A 14,050-nucleotide genomic window follows, 5' to 3' on the forward strand; every position below is an offset into this window, starting at 1 on the left:
AAGTAATAATTAAACGTGAATGATGATGTTTACGTGACAGACTTGTTGTGTTGTTTAAAAACACGTGAAGAGAAATGAATTAACATAACGATTGCACTGTAACAAAGTTCTCAAAACTTCCCTCGACTTGACAAAGCAGTTCAATAATTGCAAACCCTTGCAGTCTAAAAGTTCATTTAATCTGTCAAAACCACGAAAACCGGTATAAGGCAGTGTTCACAATTTTTGGAACTTCCATCCCCCTCAATCGACGCGATAAACTCCAGTTAGGAAATTTTATGAGACATTAAAGCGTCGGTGAATCCTCTAGCAGTCCTCCTAAGGATAATTATCAGGTTGTCCCAAAAGTTTCTTTCGCAACTTACGCTCAGTTGTTATATAAATAGACAATCTTATCTCTCAGTAGTTAGAATGTTCGCATATAATTCAGTAATAAAATATAAAACATAAAATATTACGTATATGCTACTTATGAATAAAACGAAAAGAAACTTTTAGGACAACCTAATAGCGATGTTCATATTCAGCGCATAATCTCCAGACGCAATGTAACTCGCGTTAGGGTCCGAGATCGCGCATTGTCGGATATAGATAAACATTGACGACTAATAGGTCAGGAATATCAAAGTGTAACAATTTTTATTTCACGAATTCCTCGAGGGCAATTAAATCCACCCGCAGTTTACGAACTCTTAGGTGTCGTGGTCCACCGCGGGTTCTCTGTAACCGCTTTTGGGTTCCCTTCGAAGTTCCCTAATGACCATGGATCTGGTGGACTGGTATCGCGGAATGTCGGAATCCTCATCGTCGGATGAGTGACCGTCGTAAACCGTGCGTCTTCTTCTTTTTTTCTTAGCACTAGGTGTCTGCGGCCTGGTTCGAAGCTTCCCGGTTGAAGAATCCACAGAATCGCTTAGCATGCTGTGTCTTCTGGGTTTTCGCGCCACGGAGGTCCTGGAAGTCGTTTGGCTGACAACCTGTGGTACCTCAGAGGCTACGTTACTAACAGATGCGTTTATTTCCCTCTTAATTCTTTCTTGTCGACGTCCCTCCCTCCTCAGCAAATCGTCCTCGCTGTAAATCCTCGTCTTTATCCTCCTAGTTCTCCTCTGCTTCGTCCTCAGGTTGTCAGCGGAACCCATGACGCGAACGGATGATGTATCTACAGAGATTTCGTCCAGGTTGTCCAGAGAACGAGCCAGTCGCGGCATCTGTATGGCCTCTTCGTAACTGGGAGGTCCTAGTAACTCCAGCGGATGGATTCTGGGCTCTGGTTGACGTTCGACGCGTTCTTCTTGTTGTCGTCCAGTATGAACCCTGTGGAACACGCATCGAATAAAAGTATTTGCTTCGTAAAAAGTGTTGCAATAGATTTTTTGATTTTTTTTTTTTTTTATAATATGGATTTTTATGTCTTTTGGAATACTGTAGGTAACTTCTATTGCCTCTGCTGGTAACATTGGCACCTCGAAGTCAGGAGTGTGCTTGGGTAGTACAGTATTCAGGTAAGATAGGTTTCTTAGTTATTCTGTGTGGGTAATATCGTATACTGTATGTACCTCATAAACTACATTACCAACATTATTTCAAATAGTATTATTTTAAACATGTTCTAGGTATAACATGATCCAGGTAGAAAGGATTACAAGATACTCAAGCAAAATTCATTGATCCCTACCTCCTTTGTCTGAGCAGTCTCAGTGCCTCCAGCTGTTGTCTTTGTTCTATGGCCCTCCTCTTGATTCTCATCATGTGCCTGATGGAGACGAAACTTCCGAATAGAACTATGAGAGTGAGAATGATGATCAGCACGAAGCCCCAGGACCTGTCTTTGTTATAGTTGAAGGGTCCATTCCAGGCGTCGAAACAAGCACTCTCCCAGGAGTAACCTGACATGTTCGCTGGAGTCTGGCAAATCAAACTCGTCGACAAAGTCTTGGCAGGCAATTCCGTCAGATAATTGAACAAGTGGGCCAATTCCTTGCAGTCGCATCGCCAAGGATTGTCCCCTAGTTTGATGATGTTCAAGCCTGGATTGTTTCTAAAAATGTTTGGACTCATAGCTTCAGTCAGACGGTTTCCTGAAAACGTATGGAGAGGAGGTTGAGCGAGCAGGTTTTGGCAACCGATTTTTCTAAGATGCTGAAATTTCGATGATTTCAGTGCCAGGAATGGAGACTACATTGGATGGTGGAGGACTACATTGGATGCCAGGAATGAAGACCAGAGGATTCGAAGATGGCAGGTATGCAGATTGTACTAAGAGATATTCAAAGTTGTCTAGAATATACTACAGCATGGATTTCGATGTTTTCAGGTTTCTAGGAATGAAGACTACATTCCTCCACATCTCAGCATCAAACATTACGATCTTTAAAAAATAAATGCGTCACCTGATAAGTCAATTCTTATGAGTTGAGGCAGTCGAAGGAATGTATTATTATCCACTTCCACCAGTCTGTTCCGTCGCAGATCCAGGTTCTTCAACGTCGTGGATACCAAGGGGGATGGTATCGTTTCCAATCGATTCTCAGTCAAGATGATGCTCTTTATTTTCGGCATGCCCGTCAAGAAGTTCTGGCTGAGCTTGCTGATTTGATTCGACGACAAGTCCAGCGTCGTGACAGCCGACGTGAGGTTTGGAAATTCTTGTAAGTTGTTGTAGGACAGATTCAGCTGCTTCAGTTCTATGTTCTCGTGGAACGTTAGGGGATCAATCGTCTCCAGGTTGTTGGCTGACAGGTCCAACACTTGGAGCTTCACCAGGCCTTCGAACGTGCTCGCGTTCAAACTTTCGAGGCTGTTCGTGTTCAAATATAGGAAACCTAGTTGTCTGTTTTTAGCGAAAATGCGATCGGGCAACAGCCGAATACTGTTGCGGGTTAATCGAGCGTGGACCAGCGATGGGAGTCCGTGGAGACCTGGTCTGTCCAGATTGCACCTAGACACGTCCAATCTCTTCAGATTTGAATGGGTCAGCGTCTCGTGTCTGGAACGAGACACGATTGGGCATCAATCATTATGTTTCATGTATCCAAGTTCTGCGATTGCAGAATTTTTATAACGAATTTTTATACATTTAGACATAGGTTTTGTAGTATATATTGGACATGAAAAATATTCTTTCAAAAATTCATCTTCCGTGTTTGTCGGATATTTTCATTTACGATAGACTTTGAATTCCTTAACTAGGTTTAATTTATTTTTTAGCTACGACATATTTTGATCGGAGTTTTGTTCGGTTACCTGGTACTGTAGACTAACGTGGGATTGTTGGCCATCCGAAGCTCTTCAAGCTCTGGAAATCCGCTGAAAGTATCGGGACTTAAGAAATTCAAAAGGCAGTCGGACATATCGAGCCACCGTAGTTTTGGACTCCGTGCTTTCTGAATGAATTTCAAAGGGTTTCCTGTCAAGCTTAGTGTCGTTAATGCGGGAAGACCGTCCAGAGATGTATTACTAAATTCTCGTATTTCTATCGAATGAAAGCGCATTAAAAAAGTTAGTAACGTTCGTCAAAGTGTATATTCTGCTGCGAAAATATTCGTCGAAAAATGGACCATTTGTTAAATCGTACAGAAGTTTACTTTAACCCTAGAAATTATATTTTGGATATTTTTTAGATAGAATTGCATTAATAATAAATAGAATGAAACACTGTCTTACCGCAATGAGTGACGCTCAAAACTTCGAGTCCATCGTTTTCCAAATCCTCCAAGCTGGATAACGGATTCTTAGATAGGTAGAGAAACTTCAGGGCCGGCAGTTGCCTCACAGAACTAATGTCAACTATCGTGTGTATTTGGTTCCAGCTCAGGTCCAACTTCTTTAGGTTCTTCAGGTTACTAATGTCCTCGGGCAACGAACTCAGCCTGTTCTTGGATAGAATCAGGTACTGCAGATGTATCAATCGATTAATGTCACTCGTGATATCCGTTAACAGGTTGTTCGATAAATTTAATTGCTCCACCTAAAATGCGATAAAAACAAGCTCGTTCAACAAAAAAATCTATTTCACCTTCAGAATCTACGACTGTGAGGATTGAATTTAAATTTGGCAACACAAAGGCAATATACTCGTGAATTATACTCGTCGATTATAAATTGATTTTACTTCACGTAGAATCTCAATCATAATTCTCCATTCAAAATGTTTTCATGGGGAATTCTCAGTTTAAACGAATCTATGAACATTTTTAATGTAGAGAATTCGATAGAAATTCTCAATTTAAACAATTTCCTTCTATTCAACTATGACTCGTTCTAACGATGACTCAAAAATGACTGTATTCCTTTGTTAAATCTATTCCATTGTCACCACACTTTGGAACAAATATATTGTACACTTTGGAATTGATATTCGCGTGCATAAAAATACAACAGTGATTCACAATTAATCTCACGAGGATTATCATAAACTAACGATTCATCAGAAAATGATACTTCTTCATACCCGCAGGGTAATCTATATTGCTCCAAGATCCTGTAAAATGCTATTCAGGCGACAATTTCAATTTCTACAAAACGTTCATTAATTTTCTTATTCCCAACGATAAATGGACAAGATTGCCTCGCAGTATTCTTAGCTATTCAAGTTATCTGTTAGATACCAGTGTCTTCCTTCGCTGTTTCATTTATACAGTGACTCAATCCCATTCAGAATTTCAGCAAACGACGCGATAAAGTACTGCAAAAATGTCTGCCAAGCAGCCATCATGCTAGTTCACTCCAAGTAGCGTCCTACGAGTGCCGAGATCTTTCATGCTCAAGAGGATCGGACAAAGATGTAAGTAACAAGTGCAATTATGTTGGGGATATCGTTAAACAAATGCAAATGGTCAAAATACTAACGTTGACTATTGTATTAAAATTATCACTGAATTGAGGTAATGGCTTTCGAGGCTTAGGGGTTCAGGCATAAGCCTGTACTCAACTTCAGGATGAACAATGAATAATTATCACGACAGGAAAGGGAAGTTTCTAAAGAATCTACATAGTCAACTAAACTTGCTCTTATGGTTATCACAAACAATGTTTCTAAGAATCTAAATATTAACTTGGAGGTTTCGTCAAAATTTGTTGAAAACAAAAATATTAGCTAAACTTTTCTGTACCTCTTTTTCCTATTCTGAGAATATAACTACAGACCTCACAGTGCCTGTTACCCAGGGACTCGCTAGACCTAACTCCAGCACTGAACTGTTGAAGCAGGTTAGCTGCTGCTAACCATCGTGCTCAAACCAGGGACGTCTCTAACGATTTCCACCTCTGGAAGGTCCCTAAAAACTAATTTCAAGCAACCTGACCCACCTAGCCACATAGAACATTACAATTCTCCGATGCCTACTCAACAATGAATTAACATTCTTCCTGACGTTCAAACAGCACATTTACTCGAACTGGACGTGTCCTATGCGGTCAGCTGACTCGACCATGTTGCAAAGTGAAACGTTTTTCGATTTGTCGTAGCAGGCTGAACTCGTCGGAGCCCGCAGTTTACTCACAACGCTGCTGATATTTTCGGGGAACGCTTCGAGGCCCTGTCTCGCGCACATGACAGTTTTCGGCTGTTGGCCCAAGTGGCAGGAGCATCTCCTCGGGCAGACGGTTTGGCAGACCGCCGAAGTGAGCAGAACCGAGAACGTGGCTGCTAATGTGACCAAACACCTGCCCGTCGTAATCCGTTTCTCCATGTTCACTGCTATCGGACACGATCCCCATGGAAATCACATTTTCATCGAAACGAAGACACTGGGTAACTCGATCCACTCGATTTACGTTAGTGGTCACTCATGTTCACTTAACGTCAGCGATTGCGTAACGCGCGAGATTGACCACGGTAATGGCGTCTCTTTTTTCCCCTCTTTTTCAGTGAAAAAGACGGCTTTGGCCTAGGATCGATGGCCCCGACAGTGCTTGGAACCGTCCTGAAAACTACTGAGTACTTATCTTTGATAAGTAACGCGGGATATGCCGCACGATATCTCAGCAAGATAACTCGACCGCGCGGCGAGGTGAGAGCATTATTCCCCGCCGCGAACGAAAGAATTGGATAGGTAATATATATGGAGAGAAGTGCACCTGTCGAATGTTTGAAAATTGACAAACTCGGTGACCTGTTACAGGGGGCGGACGGGTGTCCGAGCTGGAAATTGGTGGTTTATTCGTTTTTAAGAAGGTACGAGTGGATCGGAAATCGCGATTGATGGACTTTGGTGTTATCTAGTAAAGCTTTTACTATATAGGTATACACAAGTACATATATAAAGGTAGAATTTAAGATGTTAGATACTCTGTTTGTTTAAGTGAGACTATCCGTTTTACTACGCTCTGTTTTTGTTAGTAATTCGGCTTGTGTAGAATTTTATTTTGGTGTAAAATCAATATTAAATTCTAAATGAGCTCAATTCGTAACAAAACTGTACAATTTATTTTACGTTTGATCATTCTTTAATTATTCAAACAGGCGTTCAAAATATTCACAAATAATTTCTTTGAACTTGAATCACTTATCAATGAATCTGTCCCATCTGACCCGCTTATAAGTTACTTTCATCGTTAGTTGGTGTACCTACGTATATTTCTGTATTTCACGAGTAGCGAGCAACGCGAGAAAAAATCGCGTCAACCACGATTGCGAGGGCGTGACCTAACGCGCGACGTGGAACTCCGGATTTGCAAAATCTCGGCGAAGGGGTTGGTTTAATATCAACAGGTAGAGGTAGCGTGTCCTTGTCCCTACTGGATAAGCCGTTGGCTAAGCGCCGGCGCTGGCTAAACCGCTCGCACCCTCCCGAGAGGGTGTGACCTATCATCCCTATTGGACCAACCGGACGTGTGAAAAAGAGAGAGACACAGTCCTGCGCGGATAAGGCCTTTTTAAATCTACGGACAGGAAGGGTGGAGCCCTTATCTCGCCCCTGGCTGCTCTGTGGTCAGAGGGCAGTTCGTTGTTCTCCGATTCCACACCTGGCAGTATGTACTCCGTACGTATTAACTCTGTTTATCGTTAAATAGAAAATTATGAGTACGTACAATGCGCTATGGAATGTTGGGAAAATTACTGAGAATTGATTTTCTTTTTTAAAAGAAATTTCCTATGCTCGGTAACCTCATATTAACAAAATACATATTAACGAAATTCACGAGGTCTCGTGTTCCATTAGAAATCTTCTTGCTGAATTATGATTTGTTCTAATATTGATATTCCTGTCACCGGTGTTTAGATACGCCTTATCGCTGTAATTCCGAGCCGTGGTTGACCCATCCACTGAGAAGTCCTCAGACACGGTCCTGTCGGATCGAAGCAACGATAAAAAGAGGTCGTAATACAGCGGGAGTGGTTGGGGAAAGGAGAAAATATCCGCATGGGTCAGCCAAGAGAGACTTAGACCGAAGAGATGGCCGCCTCAATATCGGCTTTCCGGATACTTGAGGTATTTATCTAATGCCTTATATTTTCCACTGGACTGCCCTGTTCGAATTTCAATTCGCGTTTTCGCTGAGATTCGCATGCGCTTCTTCGCTGCAAACCCTCTCTTCGTTCTTCATTTTCAAACCGATAGGAACATATCACAGTTATGTTAGATCACCACGTATATTCGTGCTGTAGATCGTGTTTCTTATAAATACTATTTTTACAGGAACCTCCTAATTAATTGTAGTATATCGACTTCTCTTATTTGAGCATTACTTCAGAAACGTGAGAAAAGATTGTCGGTATGCGTCGATTACATTTTTTCATAACATTTAAATGTATGTTTCGTATATCAATTTGAACAGCAGAAGTGGCTTGAACTCGTGGGGGTGACCTAATAAATTATACACGTACCGAGAGGGCAGAATTTCAGTGGTCGAGAAAAAAGAACCCCGGAGTCACGATGCTGGTTACTCGAAGGCATCTGTGTGCGGGGGTTTGATTATCACCCTGTATCGATTTCCCATTGCTGATTTTAAAGCGCCGTCGACGGCCACTGCAGCGGGTTGTTGTAATTAAAAGTCGATAAAGTTGTATACCCGAGAAATACGAGCGGTGGCGCGAATCGTAAAATTCGCGTCGATACATAATATTCGATATCCAGGATAAATAATATTTCAGGTGGACAGGCGTGAAATCGTAACTTTGTGTTTATGAATTGATGGGGGATGGGAAGGATCTAAGAAGAGCAATTGAAAGCGAAATGGAAGGATGGTCAGTACTTCTTGTTATTTCTAAACATGATTCGTATCGTATAGTCTAATTTTGTCATCGAGTACAAGAGTCTTTGACGAACAATAATAACTAATTCTCTTTTGCTTGTTGAATTTATCAAGAATAGGAATCTGAAGCCCTCTTGAATTCTACTCGTAAGAGTTAAGGGTTCTTACTTTTAAGAACCTCTTCTCTAGGGTTTTCGTTCCCAACGCCTGAAACGTCTTCAAGATATCTAACCCATCGCTAGGGCTCTTTAATATCTATAACCTCCTAGGTCACCTTCAACCCTCGAAAGCAAAATTTTTATCAAAACTAGTTTTGAGAGTTCTCAAGGACCTCGCAAGACCTTTAACTTTTCCATCCCAGCGAAACCCAAAACAACACCAAAGGTGTCCAACCTGTGGCACAAACGATCAGCAAACATCTTTCTCCAAGGCTGATGCGGAATAACACGTTGCAACAGAGGGTTAACGATTCGAGAACACGAAGGGGGAGTAATTTTACCGGAGCGTCTCCCGGTGTGAAATCAGACGTTGCAGCGAAGCTATTGTCCTCTTCGAAGGCAGGTGGGTTGGGAAAAATTCATCGTGCGAACCAGCTATCGAGGCCCAGCTGTGCTAAACAGTCGCTAGGAGAAGATATAACGTCGCTACTATCTGCACCCTTGGGGTAGACTCTGGCCCCGTACGTCTACGTGCACAGCACTCTTTCTATATATTTTTAACGCCTTCATTTCCGGTCGCGTTGGGACACCGGAAATAGCGGGACGATACCTCGCGGTGTTTCAGGTATTGATCAGTTCGAGGACTGGGTACCACCCACCCGTCCCGTGGAGGGGGTGGGACGAGGCGGTGGGAGAGGGTTGCACACTCTGCAGCCTGGAGGTTTCGACCCCTGCAACCGATCCCCCTCCATTTCGCCCTCCCCGACGGGCATCGGCGTCTCTCGTGACGCCCCCGTCCGCCTACGCCGACCCTCAACCCCCAAGTCACCCTCTCACCACGGCCCCCCAACCGCCAACGAGCCATCGAAGACGAATCTTTAGATATCTCTCCGTCGTCTCCGCTTGGATCCTCCGGGTTACGCTCGGGTAGGCCGCGAGGAAATAAAACGGGAACTAGTTTGCATCGGTGTCGTCGCTTTGCGAGCTTCTTCCCCGAACCTCGGAGGAAATTCGGGGGATTTACCGGAGCCGCTTCTTGGTCTGTTTAATTGGAAACGCTGCTCGGAGGATCGGAGACTGTAACCGTCGAGCGGGATGGTTGTTGTTTCGAGTATTGTTGATTTGGATTTTCTGGGCGCGATGGATTTTAAGGGAATCGGTTTGGAGGGGTAGCTTGGAATGGGGGTAGTTGAGGATTAGGTAGATTAAACTGCAGTTGACCTGTGAGTAGCTTAAAGATTCTAGTCGTAACGTTCTTGACAAAAATTTTCCAACAAGTTTTTAAATACACAACACACGTCCGTTACTTCAACTTAAAACCACCCTACAGTAAAACTGTCCCAATATTTGACCCAGTCCAACGATCGAGTTACTCAGTCATCCTCCGTGCCAGAAACGGAAAAGGATACATTCCGGTGGGGGGTTGTACACCAGAGCATCGAGATTTGAAAGTGATTTTATTTTCCCTAAAGCAACCCCCGCCCCCGCTGCGGCCCTTACGCTCGGTTATAAATAACAGCTTATCTTTTGTCGGCTTCAACGCCACCACGACTCTGTACAAAGCCAAACTCCGCTCCCTGGCGACCCTTCCCGCCACCTTTTATGCCTTGTAAGGGGTCGCGCGAAAGAAGACGTCTTTCGAAACGTGCGCCCGTAATTGCTATGGCATGTATCCGAATTAAATCCAGCGGTTTGTCGCGTGGTCGTTTACGCATCGGGAATCTCGCACAGGTTTGCGCAATATTCTATTCGGTGAACCCTGGGAGGATTATTTCAGGGATTATTCTAGTCTAGGACATTCGTAAATCGATTTTTGTTTAGGTATTCACATTATACTTGTACATTACATTATTGAAATAGTTTGTTTTTGAGTCATCGTAAGCCCTTTGTAGGTCCAGTAGAATGTGGCGATCATAGTCAGACTCGGCGCCTGTATGCAGGCAAGCTCCATGCAGCAGCGCATTCGTTAGTTTCTGAGTCTGTGCATAAAGTTCACTTGACCATTCTACTGTTTCAGTAGAAGTCTTCGAAATCAATCGAAGAAGCTTGACTAAATTAAATAATAGTTTTGATATGATCAAATGAACTTTTCCTTTAATAGATCTAGACGGTACGAATATTTACGGGACTGACTCTATGTCATGCAAAACAAAACACGTCCCAATTTCTCCAGAATTAATTCCTCAAGGCTATTCCCAGTAAAATAAAAGAATACTAAATACGGAATACTAAATACCATCGCCTAAATACTCGTAGCGGTGCTGAACACCGTCACTTTTAAAATTTCTTCATCGACACCCACCATCGCTGCTACAACGCGGAACTAGCTTAAGTGTGGGTAGATTTCTCGGTGATATTTGAATGGATGCCGGCTATTCGTGGTTCGGTGCGTCCTTAACAAGATCAGAGACACTGAGGCGCGGAACCCCCTGGCGAGGATGAGATGCAACGTACACTGCGAGACAGGCGCGTGTCCGTGTCCCCAAGGCTGCACGTACACGTCACCAGGGTGTATAGGATTCGGCCTGTGACACCCGGCACATCTGTCGGTGCTCCCAAACTACGGAAGAAGAGACGAGGTGGATCGTGGGAGGAAGGGACACGCGAAACCTCAGCGTCCTCCGTGTTTCCGTAGCATTGTTTAATCGTCGTCCGGGTCTATCCTTCGTTCGCTGTCGTTCGCGTCTCCTTGTCCTCGTCATCTTTCCTCGGGCCGTGTCTCTTTCTGTTACGTAGTCGCGGAGAGTTTTCACTCGAATACGGTAGGGGTGGTCTGTAATCCTGAGACGCGATCGTCTACACGTGGGTGACGATTAAAGGACCCAGGTGTCGAAGGAAGCGGGACGACAAAGAGGAAAACGGCGGAGGTGAGCTAGGAAGGGTGAACTTGGGCGCAGATCTAAATTTAACCCGAAGCATCGATTTAACGAGAGGCAAATGCATAAAATTGCTTTGTGTTTGGAGACGCGGATAGATTGGGAACACCTGTGACAGGTAAACACGTATCTCTATGATGGCGATGAAGAATACGGGATGATGTTTACTTTGATGGCGATGAAGAATAAATCATGAAGATGCCTGTGATAGTGACGAAAATACATTATGACAATGACGAATACACCTTGAACACGATGGCCATAACTACGTTCTACAACAAAAAGTAATGACCTGTTGGAAAATTGACGATGTAGCAATAGGGTTGTGGCAATTGCTCCCCCGCACCCCGTACGCCGCCGTGTCAGAGCATTCCGCGAGGATGAGCATATTTCACAGCGCTATCTAGGAACCCTGGCGCGCATCCGAACACGCCTAAAGAGTCGAAAAGATTGCGTCGTCTACGGGCAGGCGACATGCCAATCTTGCTCGATGCTTTTTATTGCCGCGATAAGCGGTTGTCCTGTCTGCTTCCATCCCCCGCGTCCCTCGAGGAAACACCCGGCGAAACGTTACGAATGTAATCTTTACTTCTGCGATGCTTCTTAATGGATGCTGGGTCTTCTTGGAGGCGCGTAACACGCGCCGACAGAGTTTGAATCTCTTACAGATTTGACAGAGTGTATCTTCTTTACGACGCGATGGGAAAGAATGAGGATCGAGAGGAATGACGAAGGAGTGAGTTTAAAATTCGCAAATGCTTATGATGATGACATGGTGGTTATGATGGCCGCGGATGTTTGTGTAAATTTGAATTTTCACATTCCCAGAAAAATAATTTCACGTTAATTCTGTATTCAAAATAACTTTTATTTACAAATATCGAATCACTTGAATGGGTATCATTATGATCATTGTACAGGCACGTATAGTATTATTTATGGAAAGCTTGCTCGTCCTATTCAACAGCGATGTCTTCTTCCCCAGAAGCACCGTTTTTATTTATCGTTTACTTACGACGATATCATTGTAATTACTCGAAGCAAAGTAATAAAACGCGTGCACATGCACGGGACCCAGAAACGTATATTAATGAATACGAGAATCGATAAACATATTTGTAGCATTTTTAATTTATACACAACACGATATTGGTGTCTAAAAGGTTACCTCTGGAAATTGTCGCCAGTATTCTACTGGTTCCCCGTCGAGTATACGTTACAGGCTACTGAAAAATCTAATTGAATTTATTACAAAGTGTTTTCATTAAAATCAATTACACTTCCGTGGTACAGTGGCGCGCAACCCTTAAATAGGTCAAATACAGAGGGATGTTCTGCTGGTCAATTTAATTTCAATTTAGCGTAGTACAAAAATGATTTGAAAATATATAAATAAAGTCAAATGAGTGCCAAGGCAATCTGATACGGCGGTGAAAGTATTGGATAAATATGAAGTACCTGGAATATTCTATGTTGAATATTACCAAGATATTATTATGTTACGTTAAAATAATAAAAACATATAATATATATATATATAGATAATTAACAAGGCATTATAATATTTTGTATTCATATCTGGCAAGCATCGATAAGCACATTTATTTTGTTACAAAAGACCTTACTTTCGGCGGTGTTTATGCAAATTCGATGGATGGCGCCTACGTAATGCCTGAAGCTTTCCCGTAACGAGCCAATCAGGGCGTTTAGCGATTAAGTCGCGCAGTGCCGCAAAATTGAACTTACAGGATGCCTCGACAGTTCTTCGAGACTTGGAAACTTCGAGCCGTGTCTGCCTGTAAACCCCCGTCCGGAAGCCTCCAACTTTTTCCTTGGATACGGTAAACAACCTTGTCTATTAGAACGTATTAGTTAGTGTCAATGCATAGTGTCTTCACCATAGAATGCTTGCTTTTTCGATCAAAAATATTACGACTGTATTTTAAAAACTATATTTCTTTAATAACCAAAGCTTCTTTGAAACAACGGCCTTCGAATGGATTATATAAAACAATTCATAGATTTTAATTTAAACCACTATTATAATTATTCCAAGTGTCCAACGTCGGAGACAATGACAATTGAAAATCTGGAAATCATCCCCGTCAGGTTCATACCGACTGGTGTATAAAGGATTAGACGCGTTTGGGCGGCGGCAGTTATTTTCAATTACCCTTCGACCCCCTTCGGTTGCGCCCCGACCCCATCGCTTGAAGCGTAGCCTGGCCCGCTCAGGGGCATATAATGTATGCGAGATAAAGGCCGGAGAGGCGCCATCGTAGACTAAGATATTACAGAGGAATGGTATAAGGTGTGGAAGGTGGTGGCTGGGGGAGTCGGTTCCAGGGTGCTGGCTACAGCAGAGCGGGGAAAGGGGTGCCCATAACTTATCGCAGATTTAAGGCTCTTAGACTTAAGGGACTCTAATAATAATATAGCGCCATTCCAGCACCGTTATATGGAATTCTGGTGCGCGTATAGTCAGGAATTCGAAAAAGTATCGCAGAGTAACCGCGTCGGACGGACGGGACCTCTCAGCTGGTAGATTGTTCAATGGTATTTGCTTCCCGTGATCCACGTTTGGGTATTGAAATGGTGGTTCAGTAAACAGGTCCCACTTAGAGAAAGAAAAACTAATGATTTGTTCTAGGTTCATCGATGAGGCATCCAGAGATCCTGCTTCAGACTTCGGGACACATCATGATAATCTAGAGGGATTGAGTGACGGAAGAACACAGCCATTGCAGCATTAATTCTTTCTAGATCCACTAGTGCATTCATCGATGAGGCATCCTGCTTCTCAAGTCTTTGCACTCT

The 14,050-nt window shown here is 43.2% G+C and overlaps 1 protein-coding gene and 1 long non-coding RNA gene across 3 annotated transcripts; one reads left to right on the top strand and one right to left on the bottom strand.

Moving 5' to 3' along the window:
• Nucleotides 1-665: 665 nt before the first annotated feature.
• LOC128895524 (leucine-rich repeat protein SHOC-2) lies at nucleotides 666-5,693 on the bottom strand. Its single transcript, XM_054158198.1, has 6 exons — nucleotides 5,505-5,693; nucleotides 3,667-3,970; nucleotides 3,247-3,475; nucleotides 2,394-2,989; nucleotides 1,679-2,081; nucleotides 666-1,317 (listed from the first exon to the last, which is right to left on the bottom strand). The coding sequence occupies exons 1-6, from the start codon at nucleotides 5,691-5,693 to the stop codon at nucleotides 693-695; spliced, it is 2,346 nt and encodes a 781-aa protein (XP_054014173.1). The 3' UTR covers nucleotides 666-692.
• Nucleotides 3,987-6,384, top strand: LOC128895583 (uncharacterized). 2 transcript variants are annotated; one of them, XR_008461820.1, is made up of 4 exons: nucleotides 3,987-4,786; nucleotides 5,470-5,755; nucleotides 5,873-6,056; nucleotides 6,126-6,384. It is a non-coding gene; the product is annotated as an uncharacterized LOC128895583 (long non-coding RNA). The 2 variants fall into 2 exon arrangements; XR_008461821.1 differs by having other exon boundaries at nucleotides 5,473-5,755.
• Nucleotides 6,385-14,050: the final 7,666 nt, after the last annotated feature.

Source organism: Hylaeus anthracinus, unplaced genomic scaffold (assembly GCF_026225885.1).
Source record: "Hylaeus anthracinus isolate JK02 unplaced genomic scaffold, UHH_iyHylAnth1.0_haploid 5, whole genome shotgun sequence".
NCBI classification, from domain to species: Eukaryota; Metazoa; Arthropoda; class Insecta; order Hymenoptera; family Colletidae; genus Hylaeus; species Hylaeus anthracinus.